At 48.1% G+C, this 16,220-nt stretch overlaps 1 protein-coding gene across 5 annotated transcripts in view; it reads right to left on the bottom strand.

The window, feature by feature from the left end:
* Positions 1-16,220, bottom strand: part of PMF1 (polyamine modulated factor 1) — a 34,003-nt gene that overhangs the window by 9,703 nt on the left and 8,080 nt on the right. For 3 of the 5 annotated variants that reach the window (XR_001881540.1, XM_017852454.1, XM_017852455.1), the window contains exons 2-3: positions 3,761-3,866; positions 2,480-2,580 (exon numbers count right to left, since the gene is read on the bottom strand). Coding sequence is in view for 4 of the 5 variants with exons in the window: in XM_017852454.1 (XP_017707943.1) it covers positions 2,480-2,580; positions 3,761-3,866 (207 nt within the window). In the remaining variant the exon portion in view is untranslated. Of the gene's footprint in view, positions 1-2,479; positions 2,581-3,760; positions 3,867-10,180; positions 10,294-16,220 lie in introns of all 5 variants that reach the window. The other 2 variants (XM_017852451.1, XM_017852452.1) reach the window with 1 other exon arrangement.

The raw sequence follows: 16,220 nt of genomic DNA, 5'->3' as shown, positions 1-16,220 counted from the left end.
TCCAAGCCCACTCGGTGACACGCCCACCTTGTCCCAAGTTGGGCTGGCTTCCCAGGTCTCTCCCATGGTCTCTCACCTCCCAAGACCTGTTCCTCATAGGAATGCTCACTTCCTGTCCCTGGGTTTCAATGTTTAGGGGTCCACCTCTCCCCCTTCTCACTTCAGCCCCTATCTTAGCCTTCCCAACCATACCCCACATTCCCCTCCTCTCCTCCACATATACTCCCCCATCCAGAACACTTCAGGGTCACTTTCTAGCCCCTGCCTCTGTCCTTGTGACCACTGCCTGGCTGGTGCATCCAGTCCATCAGACTGTGAGTTGGAGAGGTTGGGGGTGGCTCCTGACGGAGGGCCCAGACTGTGGGAGACCCCCATAAGTGTTGGCTGCTCTGGGAAGATAAGGAAAGTCAAGTCTGAGGAGGCAAGATTACACAAGAGGTGGAAGGCACTGTGAGTTCTTTAAAAATTCTTTTTCAGGCCGGGCGCGGTGGCTCACGCCCATAATCCCAGCACTTTGGGAGGCCAAGGTAGAAGGATCACGAGGTCAGGAGATCGAGACTATCCTGGCTAACATAGTGAAAACCCGTCTCTACTAGAAATACAAAAAATTAGCTGGGTATGGTGGCGGGTCCCTGTAGTTCCAGCTACTTGGGAGGCTGAGGCAGGAGAATGGTGTGAACCCAGGAGGTGGAGCTTGCAGTGAGCCGAGATCGTGCTGCACTCCAGCCTGGACGACAAGCAAGACTCTGTCCCCAAAAAAAAAAAAAAAAAAAAAAATTTTTTTCAATGGCCAGGCGCAGTGGCTCATGCCTGTAATCCCAGCACTTTGGGAGGCCAAGGCAGGTGGATCACCTGAGGTGGGGTGTTTGGGACCAGCCTGGCCAACATGGTGAAACCCTGTCTCTACGAAAAATTAGCCAGGCGTGGTGGTGGGTGCCTGTAATCCCAGCTACTCAGGAGGCTGAGGCAGGAGAATTGCTTGGACCTGGGAGGCTACTAAGGTTGCAGTGAGCTGAGATGGCACTGCTGTACTCTAGCCTGGCCTAGGCAACAAAGTGAGACTCCATCTCCAAAAAATAAAATAAAATAAAATTCTTTTTCAGTTGTGAAACTTAATTCTCTTAAGTATTAAGGTCACAGAGCATTTTTAAAAGTTGGAAATTACCAAAAAGATTTCTACTCCCTCTGGCCTAGGATTCTACTAAGGGAGGGAGGGTTGCAGGAGGCAGGGGCTCAGCTGCTGGGGTCTTGTTGGCCCCTGCTCTCCACTGCTCATCCCAGGCCCCACTTCTCCACCTTATACTTGGTGTACCAGGTAGCCAGCTGCTGCTGAAACGTCAGCTCCAGGAGAGCAGATATTTGGTCTGTCTTGTTCACTGCTAAATTTCTGGCATCTAAAACAGTATCAAAGCCGGGCGCAGTGGTTCACATCTTTAATCCCAGCTCTTTGGGAGGCTGAGGCAGGAGGATCACCTGAGATCAGGAGTTCAAGATCAGCCTGGCCAACATGGTGAAACCCCATCTCTACTAAAAATACAAAAATTAGCCAGGCGTGGTGGTGAGCACCCGTAATCCCAGCTACTCAGGAGGCTGAAGCAGGAGAATTGCCTGAACTCAGGAGACGGAGGTTGCAATGAGACAAGATCACACCACTTTACTCCAACCTGGGTGACACAGCAAGATTCCGTCTCAAAAAAATAAAATAAAATAGTATCAAGCATATAGTAGGTGCTCCCTAACCTGCTGAATGAACAAATGTATAAAAACCAGTTGCCCCACCAGCCTCATCTACACCTGTAAGATATACATGGTGATTCCAAACCTCACGATTCTGCCTCCTACTCCCCCAACCTCCCTTTCTCCCACAGGCCCAACAGGCCCTAAAATGAGCTCTCTCAGGAACGCTTCTTCGGTCTGGCCTCAAACTACTTCCCTCCCTAATCCCCTGAACAACATGGCTTACCTGGGGCTCTCCTCCCCTGAAGGGAACTGTGCGATACAACAGCTTTCGGTTACTGTTTGGTGTCTGTCTGCTCTACTTGTCCCTGTCAAAAGGTTCCCTCTCAGAGGCAACAAGCCCAGAATCTCATGGATATGGTGGACATGGGGTCAGCCTTTTAAAAGTCTTTTTGGAGACAGGGTCTCACTATATTGCCCAGGCTGTTTCTGAACTCTTGAACTCCTGGTCTCAAGTGATCCTCCCACCTCAGCCCCCTGAATAACTGGGATTATAGGCATGAGTCACCACTCCCTGCTTGGGTCAGTTTTAAAGTCTCCTTCAAGAAGCTGAATTGGCCAGGTGTTGTGGCTCAAGCTTGTAATCCTAGCACTTTGGGAGGTCCCGGCGGGAGGACAGCTTAAGGCCAGAAGTTTGTGACCAGCCTGGCCAACATAGTGAGACCCTGACTCTAGAAAAAAAAAAAAAAGCTTAATTGCTGTCTCTTTCCTGTGCCTTCTCACCTCCCCTCCCCACTCTTACCAGGCCGGCTCTTTGCGGTCTTTGCCTTCTTCCACAATTTTATCCAAGGCATTCAAGACGGCTTCCAGGTTCCCCTCCTCTTTGATGTCAGAGATTTCCTCCTGAAGAGAAAGGAGGAAAGAGCTGTAATGACACGAGACGAGCTCATGGCAAAAATATGCTAAATTGCTAACAGCACTTGGTAAGATTTTGGCTAATTTCTGTTCTAGGTCTTTATGCTTTCCCTAACATTCCAACTTTTCTACATGTGGCTTGAAATTAAGAAAACAGGCTGGGCGCCGTGGCTCACGCCTGTAATCCCAGCACTTTGGGAGGCCGAGGTGGGTGGATCACTTGAGGCCAGGAGTTCGAGACCAGCCTGGCTAACATGGTGAAACCCTGTCTCTACAAAAAAAAAAAAAAAAAAAAAAAAAAAAAATTAGCTGGGCATGTTGGCACTCGCCTGTCATCCCAGCTCCTCGGGAGGCTAAGGCACAAGAATCACTTGAACCCAGGAGGCGGAAGTTGTAGTGAACTGAGATAGCGCCACTGTACTATAGCCTGGGCAACAGAGTGAGGCTCTGCCTCAAAAAAACAAACAAAAATAATTAAGGAAATAAAATATAAAGTGGAAAAAATGTTTTATTTTTATTTAAAAAATCTTTTTAGCTAGGTGTGGTGGTGCACATCTGCAGTCCCAGTGACTCTGAAATCTGAAATAGGAGGATTGCTTGAGCCTGGGAGGCAGAGGCTGCAGTGAGCCGAGATCACATCACTGCACTCCAGCCTGAGTGACAGAGCTAGACCCCGTCTCAAAAAGAAAGAAAAAAATTAAAATTTTAGGCCACTACACCGGCCTAAAGTGGGAAATATTTAAAAAGAGTCTGTAGGCTGGTAGTTCATGTAATCCCAGCACTTTGGGAAGCCAAGGTGGGAGGATCACTTGAGCCCAGAGTTTGAGGCTGCAGGGAGCTGTGATTATGCCACTATACTCAAGTCTGGGTGACAGAGCAAGATCCTGACTGAAAAAAAAAAAAGACCCCATCAGCCCTTGCTGAGTTGCATGGTCTAGAGGGCAGGCAACATAAAACATTACAGGACAGTGAGCAAAGGCTGCATCTAAGATACCTGCATCATTTGGAAGGGAGGGATGATGGATGCTGCAGCCTGCCGGGCACCCAGGACAGCTCTAGGGGGCTGAGGAGACAGAGGGGTAGAGGGTGGGGACACTGCCCTCAGCGGACTGACAATCTGGAGACAGAACCCAAGTCAACAGCACCTGCCGGGCTTCCTGCCACTCACCCGGATAGAAGTCTGCAACTGAGCTATAAACTTGTCATAGATTCGCTGTGTGATCTCAGGCTGCAACTGGTAGAAGCGCTTATAGCAGTCAGTGAATCTCTGGTAGCTGGCGGGAAGGAGAGAAGCAAAGGTGGGGAGGGCCAAGCACGTAGCTGGCCATCAGCCTGCCTGGGCACCTCCACTTCGCATTATAGGACTCTGAGCTCTGTCCACTTCATGGCCCTGGTTAAAGGCAGTGGATGCAGATCTCTCATCTAAGCATGAGTCATTGAGGATGGTTCAACCCCATCAGTGCCCCATCAGTGCCCCATCAGCATCCCCACTCCCTCTTAGGAGAGCCCCAGGTGAGTTTAAGTGTTTATCCCTTAAAGATTACTCCCCAGTCCTTCCACAGTTTCTAACAAGCTCTCAGGTGAGGCTGATGGTGCTGGTCTGGGGAACCACACTTTGAGAGCCTCTGGTCATTCCAGTGCCCTGAAGGACTTGGATTAGGATAGGGCATGTGACATCTGGGAAAGACTGGCTTCCTCCTAAAAAGAGCCACATAGAAAGCAACTGATGCTCTCTCTGCAGGACATTACTATATCCAGGTGATGCTCTTTGGCAACCATAGGGGCCCTGGCCTGAGGGCAGAGTTTATACCAACCTGCAGCCACTCTACTTTGGGGCTTCTTGTTACATGAGGTAATGTATTTCTCTTATTGTTGAAGCCTGATTTTCTTTCCTTTTTTTTTCTTGAGGCAGTCTCGCTCTGTAGCCCAGGCTGGAGTGCAGTGGCGTGATGTTGGCTCATTGCAAATTCCGCCTCCTAGGTTCAAGCGATTCTCCGGCCTCAGCCTCCCAAGTAGCTGGGATTACAGGTGCCCGCCACCACGCCTGGCTAATTTTTGTATTTTTAGTAGAGACAGGGTTTTGCCATGTTGGCCAGGCTGGTCTCGAACTCCTGACCTCAGGTGATCCACCTGCCTCGGCCTCCCAAAGTGCTAAGATTACAGGTGTGAGCCAGTGCCCAGCCTGAAGCCTGATTTTCTACTTTTCTTTTTCACACAGGATCTCATTCCATCACCCAGGCTGGAGTGCAGTGACATAATCCGAGCTCACTGCAACCTCCAACTCCAACTCCTGGGCTCAAGGGATCCTCTTGCCTCAGCATCCTGAGTAGCTAGGACTACAGGTGCACACCATCATGACCAGCTAATTCTTTTATTTTTATATTTTTGTAGAGTCGGGGTCTCACTGTGTTGCCCAGACTGGTCTCAAAAAACTGCTGGGCTCAAGTAATCCTCCTGCCTCAGCCCCCCAAAGTGCTGGGAGTCTAGGGGGTGAGCCACCATGCCCAGCCAAGCCTGATTTTAAATCAGGTCTCTGCCACTAGCAGCTGAGAGCGCCTCACTGCTCAATCCTTTGCAGCTGGAAGTATCAAACGGTATCCAGTATATTCCCAATGGCTTATTCCTCTTGGACAGAGAAACTCAAGTTAAATGAACTCTTTTGGCTGTTTTTCTCCCTCCCCCTTGTTTCCTCCCTCTCCCTTGCCTGTGTCTCTCTGTCCACTGTCTCAGGCCCTTCCCCTTCAACAAATATTCACTGAGTGTCTGCTATATGCTGATCGCCCACCAGGAACTGGGTATTCAGGGTGGATAAGACTGACACGGCCCTCCCAGAGCTTCCAGTAGAGAAGGAGAGATGGCAGAAATGCGGAAACTCACATGCAAGTGATAATCATCTCTTGTGGAGAGTGGTTTAAAAGAAAAAGGCCAGAGTTATAGGGCTAACAGTGTATTATAAGGACCTTCTTTAAATTGGGAGCGGGTGTGGTTGGATGAAGCAGTGTTTGAGTGACTTGCAGAAAGCGCCTGAGCCAAGGAAGATCTTCAAATACGCAAAAGCTCACACTGATGCTGTACTATAGGTCAGGATGCTCCTCCGCTGTGAGGATCAGGCTGGCAGGTCACTGGGTAAACAGGGCATTAGGGCCCTGATGCCCAATGCAAAGCCCCACCCCCAGCCAGGGAGTCACTGCTGGGTCCTCCCTTTCTCATAGCTCTTCAAGCCTCCTCACCAAACCCGCCCCCAAACAATGCTTTTGGAAACAGGTGAAGACTACAAGCAGTGGTGTACTGGAGCCAGCTCACAGTGGCCTGCAAAAGAGAACTGCCAAATTTTCAGGAACTCTGGGCCAAGTGTTAAACACATTATTAAGAATTAAATTACATTAACTAACAATAAATTAACTTTAAAAACAAAGGTCCTAGGCGCAGTGGCTCATGCCTGTAATCCCAGCACTTTGGGAGGCAGAGACCGGTGGATCACCTGAGGTTGGGAGTTTGAGATCAGCCTGACCAACATGGAGAAACCCTGTCTCTACTAAAAAATACAAAAAATTAGCCGGGTGTGGTGATGCACGCCTGTAATCCCAGCTACTCGGGAGGCTTAGGCAGGAGAATTGCTTAAACCCGGGAGGCAGAGGTTGCGGTGAGCCGAGATCACGCCATTGCACTGCAGCCTGGGCAACAAGAGCGACACTCCGTCTCAAAAAACAAAACAAAACAAAACAAAACAAAGGTCCTAAAGACTCCAAACATACCACTTCCTAATCATTCTACCACCTTTTACTCTGCTCTTGAGGTAATTCGTATATATTGCTTCTGTCCGTGGAAATACTGGATCAAGGTATGCTGCTGCCCAGTTCTTCTCAACTCTGTGTATAGTGATGCCATGTTGGTAGCTTAGGAGTATCTACACCTTGGAAACCAGCAAACACTGCAAACAGGGGCTCTCTTTTCAGAGAGCTGGTTGTAAGCAACTACCAGTACACTTCTGGGTTACAGTGGCAGTCTCTCACCTTTTCAGTGGTACACATTCCATGTGAGTACACTTTGGAAGCTAAGCTTAGGTACCTAAAAAACAATACCGTAGGCCGGGCACAGTGGCTCACGCCTGTAATCCCAGCACTTTGGGAGGCCAAGGCAGGCGGATCATGAGGTCAGGAGAGGGAGACCATCCTGGCTAACACGGTGAAACCCCATCTCTACTAAAAATACAAAAAATTAGCTGGGCGTGGTGGCACATGCCTGTAATCCCAGCTACTCGGGAGGCTGAGGCAGAAGAATCACTTGAACCTGGGAGGCGGAGGTTGCAGTGAGCCGAGATCATGCCAGTGCACTCCAGCCTGGGCGACAGAGCAAGACTCCGTCTCAAAAAACAAAACAAAAACAAAAACAATACTGTACACAGAATAGATGATGGGCATTCCTTTAACCCTCAGCAGACTCCCAGACATCTTGTCTTGCTGCTGGCCTGACTAGCCACGCAGTCTGTGGCTACCAGAAGGAACGCGGAGGAACACATGATGCCTGACCAAGCAGGGCTGGAACTGAAACCGGGTAATTGTGGCTTAAAACAGGTTTGGCTTAGACATGGGAGATCCTGTTCCTCCACCCAACCTACTTAGCAGGCGGAGGATCTGAGCTGGACGCATCTCTCTTCAGCTCAGGCAGCTGACAGCGGATAGGGCCCAGGGCAGGGGTTAAGCAAACTGACCACCAGTGCTGCCTGTGACCTGTTCTGAGTTCTCCTTTATGGTATGATAATTCAGTGAAAATGAAGGACCACAGAAACACACACACTCATACACAGATGCAAGATGAAATATACGCTAACAGGACAATGTGGCTTAACCAAGGAGAAAGGCAGCCAGATTGGTGCCAATGTCAGTGAGTACAGGAAGAAGGTGATGTTTTTCTTGAGAGCCAATGCAGAATTCGGAATGTTTTGAATGCCCTTGTGGATTTTCTGAAAAATATACTCAGAGAGAAGCAGGAAAGTGACACATTAAAAAAAAAAAAAATTTGCTGGGTGCGGTGACTCACGCCTGTAATCCCAGCATTTTGGGAGGCAGAGGTGAGCAGATCACCTGAGGTCAGGAGTTCGAGACCAGCCTGACCAATATGATGAAACCCTATCTTTACTAAAAATACAAAATTAGCTGGGCGTGGTAGCGCATGTCTGTAATCCCAGCTACTTAGGAGGCTGAGACAGGAGAATCACTTGCACCCGGGAGGCAGAGGTTGCAGTGAGCTGAGATCATGCCATTGCACCCTAGTCTGGGCAACAAGAGCGAAACTCCGTTTCAAACAAAAGAAAAAAAAACATGGTCAGGTGCAGTGGCTCATGCCTGTAATCCCAGCATTTTGTGAGGCTGAGGCAGGAGGATCACTTGAGCCCAGGAGTTGGAGACCAGCCTGGGCAATATAGCAAGACCCTGTCTCAATAAAAAATATTTAACGCCGGGCACAGTGGCTCATGCCTGTTATTCCAGCACTTTGGGAGGCTGAGGCAGGGGGATCACCTGAGGTCGGGAGTTCGAGACCAGCCTAACCAACATAGAGAAACCCCATCTCTACTAAAAATACAAAAAAATGAGCCAGGCATGGTAGTAGGTACCTGTAATCCCAGCTACTCAGGAGACTGAGCCAAAATCGTGCCACTGCACTCCAGCCTGGGCAACAGAGCAAGACTGTCAAAATAAATAGAATAGAATAGAATAGAATAGAGTAAAACAAAGAAAAGTAAAATAAAATAAAATAAAATAAATTTAAAAGAAGTTTTAAATTTCGGCTCACTGCAACCTCTGCCTCCCAGGTTCAAGCAATTCTCGTGGCTCAGCCTTCCAAGTAGCTGGGATTACAGGTGCCTACCACCACACCCAGCTAATTTTTGTATTTTTAGTAAAGACAGGGTTTCACCATGTTGCCCAGGCTGGTCTTGAACTCCCAATCTCAGGTGATCCACCCACCTCGGCTTCCCAAAGTGCTGGGATTACAGGCGTAAGCCATTGAGCCTGGCCAAAAAAATTTTTTAAATTCTTGACTATTTGCCCCAAGTGTCAAATTTTATCTTCTTACAAATGATAATATCCTTGTGGACAGGGATGCCTTCTGCAATGCTGCTGGGATCTCCAGGGTGCCCACAACCATGTTAGATGCACAGCAGCATGTAAGACACTCTGTAGACTGGGTGACTGGGACTAAGGTAAGGCCTGGGCTGCCCACCCTGGACCCCAGGATCCCAGGACCTGAAAAGCTTGGGAAGAGGAGTCCTCCCTCAGGAGCCTCCTTTGCAACCTCTCTGTCAAGGCCCCTCTTCACCCCCTGATGGGATGGTCTCTTGGCCCTGGCATCCAAGAGTACGTAAGAGGTCACCTAGCTACCCAGTGCATACTGGGTAACTTTATTGGTTCTCTGGACAGACTGCCTGTCATTTTCCCTGGGTTCAAATCCTATCTCTACCACTCATCAGCTGGTGACCTCGGACAACTTCTTTACCTCTATAAGCCTCAGTTTCCTCCTCTGTCAAATGGGGATAATAACTATCTAGGTCTCACAAAATTACTGTGCAGATTAAGTGAGGTAAAATATACAAAGTCCTCAGTATGGTGCCCAGCACATTGAAATGCTTCATGTTAGCTACAATTATTCTTACTAATCTCAAAATAACAGTCCTCACTGCCCTTCAGAAGTACCGAAGTCAGTAACTTGGCTTCCCAGAGATGGAAAGTCTCCTCCCGGGTGGAAGAGAGGTGCTAGTGAATGAGGCTTGTGTGCAATTGCATGTGCAGAAACCAACCCAGCAGGAGTAAGAACCAGCTGTTAGGATTTGTCCCCACCAGACAGAAAAGGCCAAATTGTGGCCCCAAAAAGGCTAAATTTATCAGAAATGAAAGTAACTTTTAAAAACCACATTTACTGAGTTTCAAAACTGAGATGATGATATTAACTGATTTTAACCTGTTATTTTTTCTCGGGAGGCCAAGGCAGGAGGATCACTTGAGCCGAGGAGTTTGACATCAGCCTGGGCAACATGATGAGACCCTGTCTCCACAAAAAAATTTTTTAAATAAAAATAAAAAAATTAGCTGGGCACAGTGGCTCACGCCTGTGATCCCAGTGCTTTGGGAGGCCGAAGTGGGGGGGATCACTTGAGGTCAGGAGCTCGAGACCAGCCTGGCCAACATGGTGAAACCCCATCTCTACTAAAAATACAAAAATTAACCAGGTGTGGTGGTACATGCCTATAATCTCAGCTACTTGGCATGCTGAGGCAGAAGAATCGCTTGAACTCGGGAGGTGGAGATTGCAGTGAGCAGAGATCATGCTGCTGCACTCCAGCCTGGGCGACAGAGTGAGACCTCACCTTAAAAAAATAACAAATAAATATTTAAAATATTTATTTAAAAAATATTTAAATAAATTTGACTTCAGAATATTTAAGCACAGAATCAGGCTCTGGTCATTTGCCAATCTGTTGGTTTACATATGCAGATAAATTGTGCAGGACAGCATGGAAAGACAAAAGAGGGTAACACAGTATCACGGTGTACACAGTGCTAAGAGAGCCAAAAAAGGAGCCAGGACTTGCCTTCTTTCCCTGTGGTAACCGCCCAACTGAAGGCCTGTTTCACAGGTTGTCCACCAGAGGGCAGGTGGGGACCAGCACTTCCGTCCCAATGAAGGAGTGGAGAGCAGGGAAGGCTGAGAACAAAACAAATAGAAGCTGGGGACGCAAAGGCAGAATGGTACAATGGACTTTGCAGACTCGGGTCGAGGGTGGGGGTGAGGGATAAAAGACTACACATTGGGTACAGTGTACACTGCTCGGATGATGGGTGCATCAAAATCTCAGAAATCACCACTAAAGAACTTATCCATGTAACCAAACACCACTTGTTCCCCAAAAAACTACTGAAATTTAAAAAATTAAAAGGCCAGGCGCGGTGGCTCACGCCTGTAATCCCAGCACTTTGGGAGGCCGAGGCGGGCGGATCACAAGGTCAGGAGATCGAGACCACGGTGAAACCCCGTCTCTACTAAAAGTACAAAAAATTAGCCAGGCGCGGTGGCGGCGCCTGTAGTCCCAGCTGCTGGAGAGGCTGAGGCAGGAGAATGGCGGGAACCCGGGAGGTGGAGCTTGCAGTGAGCCGAGATCGCGCCACTGCACTCCAGCCAGGGGGACAGAACAAGACTATCTCAAAAGAAAAAAAAAAAAAGCTGAGGACTGGAGTGACAAAAATTCTTGCTCTTCATCCCCTATTCACTATACAGCTGTCCATTTCATTAAGAAATGTTTCTCATCTGGGCGTGGTAGCTCATGCCTGTAATCTCAGTACTTTGGGAGGCTGAGTTGGGCAGATCACCTGAGATCAGGAATTCGAGACCAGCCTGGCCAACATGGCAAAACCCCATCCCTACTAAAAATACAAAAATTAGCAAGGAGCAGTGGCAGGCGCCTGTAATCCCAGCTACTCAGGAGGCTGAGGCAGGAGAATCGCTTTAACCTAGGAGGCGGAGGTTGCAGTGAGCCAAGATCGCACCACTGCACTCCAGCCTGGGCGACAGAGCAAGACTTTGACTCAAAAAGGAAAAAAAAAAATTCTCCATTCAGTCTTTTTCTCTCTCCACTTTCTGGTCCTGTGTATACTGAGAAAGGGAGAGGAGGAAAGAAGAAAGGGATAAATGTTTCTTAATGAAGTAAGAGGAAAGTCTCCAGGCCAGTGATTCAAGATGAATGGTTGTATTAAAAGGTTATCCTTTAAAAATTAGTCTTCTGACAGGTACAAAGTTACAATTAGATAGGAGGAATAGGTTCTGGTGTTGTACAGTAGAGTGACTACGGTTAACAGTAAAATATTACATATTACCAAATAGAAGAGAGGCTTTTGAAGGGTCTCACCACAAGAAATGATAAATCCATGAGATTACATGCTAATTACCCTGATTGGATCATTACATAACATAGATATGTACCCTATAAATATGTACAATTACAATGTGTCAATTAAAAATACTTAAAATCAATCCTAATTATATCTTTAGGTTATTTGGTCTCTTGGACTAACTTAACCTTTCATTGTTTAGCTTCTTCCTTTGAAAACTGCTGGAAAACTTCAAAAATCTGAAATTGGGATACTTTTCCTGAGAAAGATGGAAAAAACTTTGTGGTTTGATATTAGCATGAAGATAAAAAATACCAGCAGGATAACTGTATTCATTTAATAGACACTTACTGAGCACCGACCAGATACCAGGCCAAGCTTGGTGGTACAAACCCAAAGACGAGACAGTACAATTCCTGCTGTCAAAGGGATTGCTGATCAGCCTTCAGGAAAATGAGCATGAAAGAGCATGGGGTCTTAGCAGGGGCTCGGGAAAGGCTCCCTAGAGGAAGCAATGTCAGAGAGAGAAGCAGGAGCTGGCCACAGGATAGGAGAAGAGCAGCATGGAGTAAGCTCAGGGAGTGTAGCTGAAGGGTGGGGGGTGTGTGTGTGTGCATGAGCACCTATCTGCATGTGTGTGAAGATGCAGTAATAACAGGAAACTGAGAACCTATTACTGCCAGGCCCTGGTCTATGCACTCTACATAACTCATTGAATCCTTACTATGAATGACCTTATGAGGGGGGATTCTATTATCATCACCCTCATTTTTCAGATGAGGAAGTTGAGGCAGAGAGAAGCTTGCCCAGGGTCACACAACCAGCATATGATGGAGCCAGTTAGGACGCAAGCCAGGCCATCTGGCCGTGTTGGCTTCCACGCAGGGCCAGACAAAGAGTCTGGAGTGTGGATGTATCATGACCAGAGGAGCTAGAAAAGGGACTGAAGCAGAGATGTGATATGAACAGATCTACACCTTAGGATGCGCACTCAGCTGCTGTGTGAGGGTGGATTCAGGAAGCACAGCTGAGACAATGGCAGCCCAGAGCAAGGCAGAAACAGTGGGGACAGAAAGAGGTGGATGGTCTGGAAACATACGGAGGGAAAGTATGAGCATGCCAGCCCTGGAGCCACACACCACAGTTTGATGACTCATGCCCACCCTTCAGAAACAAATCACCACCAGTAGCAGGCATCACCTGCACATTCAAAGAGGGTGAGATATTTCCAGGGCATTTACAGTCAGAACAGTTTATATATTAAACCACTCTTTTTCCTGTGACGAACTATTTCCTATGAACACCAACAGTCTTTGGCACTAGTTTAAAACTCTGAGTTCATTACAAATGCAATTCGCTTTCTCCCTCTTTTCTTGGTCACTGCCAGATGTAGACTTTAAGTCACTTTATGCATCTTACCCTGTGCGGCATATCCTAGGTCAGAAGACTGGACCACAAGGACATCTTTAAGTATGGCATCTAAGAACTCAAGAACTGTCTCCAGACACGGTGGCTCACGCCTATAATCCCAGCACTTTGGGAGGCTGAGGCGGGTGGATCATCTGAGGTCAGGAGTTTGAGACCAGCCTGGCTAACATGGTGAAACCCGGTCTCTACTAAAAATACCAAAATTAGTTGGGCGTGGTGGCGGGTGCCTGTAATCCCAGCTAATCAGGAGGCTGAGGCAGGAGAATCACTTGAACCCAGGAGGCAGAGGATGCAGTGAGCAGAGATTGCACCACTGCACTCCAGCCTGGGTGACAGAGTGGGACTCCATCTCAAAAAAAAAAAAAAGGCCAGGTGCAGCAGCTCACGCCTGTAATCCCAGAACTTTGGGAGGGTGAGGCAGGCGGATCACAAGGTCAGGAGTTAGAGACCGACCTGGCCAATATGGTGAAACCCCGTCTCTAATAAAAATACAAAAATTAGCTGGGCATGGCGGTGTGCCACTGTAGTCCCAGCTACTCTGGAGGCTGAGGCAGGAGAATTGCTTGAACCCGGGAGATGGAGGTTGCAGTGAGCCAAAAGCGCGCCACTGCACTCCAGCCTGGGTGACACAGCAAGACTCCATCTCAAACAAAACAAAACAAAACTGTCAAACACCTCTTGCTCCCTTAGCCCCCACAAACCAACACATGCGGCACAGTTGCCAGGGTGCTGGAAGCACCTGTAGCAGACCCAGCTTCTCTCTGAATAGTACTAACTGGTCCTCAATCTGAGCCCCACTAACGATGCCTCTAACCAACTGCCTCTCTTGGTGGGTCGTGGTTTGTAACAAAACACAAAAAGGAAGCACCCCTGTCTGCTTGCTTTAGCTCAACAGGAGAAGAGTTTTCAGATGGCTCAGGAGGCCGTGGGGACAGAAAAGAACCCTTCATTTCCAGAGACCAAGGCAGAGGTTACAAAGGGTAGGCTCCAACAGGGCCATGTTTCTCTGCTCTGAAGCCTGAGAAAGAACATATTGGGGAGTCTTTCCCTCGGCCAAGATAATGAAAGAAAGACAGCTTAAAGGAAGACAGCAGGGTGTGAATCCACGGGATCCGAAGCCCACCGTGGCCAATCATCTTTCAGTCTTTTCAGGTGCATCATATAATGTACCCTCTCACTCAAACTGACATTTATGTGGAAAATATGCTGAATTGTGGGGAATATCTATCTATTCGTTATCCTTTTGGATAATGAACATGTGAATAAACTCACATTAACTATGGTCAGACTCCTGTCCCAGGTGTAAGTACTTCATTCTTGGGACTGAGGACTTTAAAGGCTTTTAACTTAATGGCTTGGGACTGGAGAAAAGTCAAGTATTTGCATACATCTTAAAAGTCTGTATTTGGCTAGGAGCAGTGGCTCACGCCTATAGTCCCAGAACTTTGGGAGACCGTGGCGGGCGGATCACCTGAGGTCAAGAGTTTGAGACCAGCCTGACCAACATGGAGAAACCCCATCTCTACTGAAAATACAAAATTAGCTGGGTGTGGTGGTGCATGCCTGTAATCCTGGCTACTCGGGAGGCTGAGGCATGATAATCACTTGAACCTGAGAGGTGGAGGTTGCGGTGAGCCGAGATCACGTCACTGCATTCCAGTCTGGGTAATGAGAGCGAAACTCATCTCAAAAAAAAAAAAAAAAAAAATCTATATTCATATATGACACTTACTGAGCCCTTTCTCTGTGGAAACCAGCTGAGAGTAAGCTCCTATTTAATCAAACGAGGAGAAGGATGTTCTAGTGAGGAGAAGCAGCAGTGGGAAGACAAGGTGGCAGGGGTGAAGGCAGGGGGCAGTACTCAGTGCAGAAGAGCTTCCGTGCCCATGTGTGTGTCTGCACTGGCACTCAGGTGTGCATGCACTGTATCCCCACGGCCCTGACTTGGGGCTGGTGAGATGGGAAGGAATGGCCTTGCACGCCGTGCTAAGGAGCTGCATTAATTCTGGAAGCAACCCTGAACCAAATAAACATTTTAAGCAGGAGAAGGGGATCAAATCTGAGCTGTAGACTGGAGGGAGGACACAAGACTGAAGCTTGGCCAGTTTGGAGGCAGGTGCAAGAGCCCAGTGAGAGACAGTCAGGGCCTGAATTCAGACAGTGTCAGCAAGGATGGAAGGGAGGAGTCAGAGGCTAGAGAGGCTGGAGTCAACAGGGGTGGGCAGCTGAATGGAAGTGAAAGTGATGGATGTGCCAACGAGGACTCTCAAATCTTTAGCCTAGAGAATGGATAGTGGTGATTCCTTCAACCAAATCAGGGATCACAGGAAGGAAAGAGGTGGAAAAGAAATCCTGTTCCCATGCTGCGGTGACGATTCTGTGGGACATCAAGTGGAGATTTGTAGTAGTAGACTATTGGAGATAGAGGTCTGAAACTCAGGGGAGATACTGCTTGGGATTCTCCATTTATCTAAAACTATGTACTGAATGTCTCCTGTATGCCAGGCACCGTGATGAGTAAAGAATAGAGAATGATGAACAAGACAGGCAAGATTCTGCCCTCAAGGACTTGAGGTTTTATGTAGGGGAGACTGACCACAAATAAGTAAACAAGCAGACAACAGAACAGCAGACTGCAATACGTGCTATGAAGGAATAAATGGTGTCTATCATGACAAATAACCAGGGGAGCAAGGCGGCCTTACAGAGGGTCAGGGAAGAGATGGAGGAAGACCATTCTTGGCAGAGCAAAGAGCAAGTACAGATGCCAAGGCAGGAAAGCACTTGAAGTTCCAGGCAATGAGGAGGTCAGTATGGCTGAGTATGAGTGCAGCGGGGCACAAGAGGTAGGCAGGGCCTGGAAGCCCTGGTGAGGAGCAATGGACAGTCACCAAAGGCTTTCAGTAGCAGTGAGACATCAGATGGGAGGAGCGGGTGAAAGTAAGGAGAGGGCAACGTTCACATGTTTAAAGGATAGGAGAAGAAGAGCCTGGGAAGGAGCAGCTAGTCAGGTAAACGGGCAGAGAATGATGTCAGAAGCCAAGGGAGAAATCCGAAGAACAGAGGAGTGGTTAACAATGTCAAAGGCTACAAGGAAAGCAAGTATGTTAATATTTTAAAAATATAAGGCCGGGCGCGGTGGCTCAAGCCTGTAATCCCAGCACTTTGGGAGGCCGAGACGGGCAGATCACGAGGTCAGGAGATGGAGACCATCCTGGCTAACACGGTGAAACCCCGTCTCTACTAAAAAATATGAAAAACTAGCTGGGCGAGGTGGCTTGCGCCTGTAGTCCCAGCTACTTGGGAGGCTGAGTCAGG

The sequence above is a fragment of the Rhinopithecus bieti genome, unplaced genomic scaffold (genome assembly GCF_001698545.2).
Source record: "Rhinopithecus bieti isolate Rb0 unplaced genomic scaffold, ASM169854v2 scaffold_33937, whole genome shotgun sequence".
NCBI lineage: Eukaryota > Metazoa > Chordata > Mammalia > Primates > Cercopithecidae > Rhinopithecus > Rhinopithecus bieti.
This window is presented reverse-complemented; position numbering and strand designations above follow the sequence as displayed.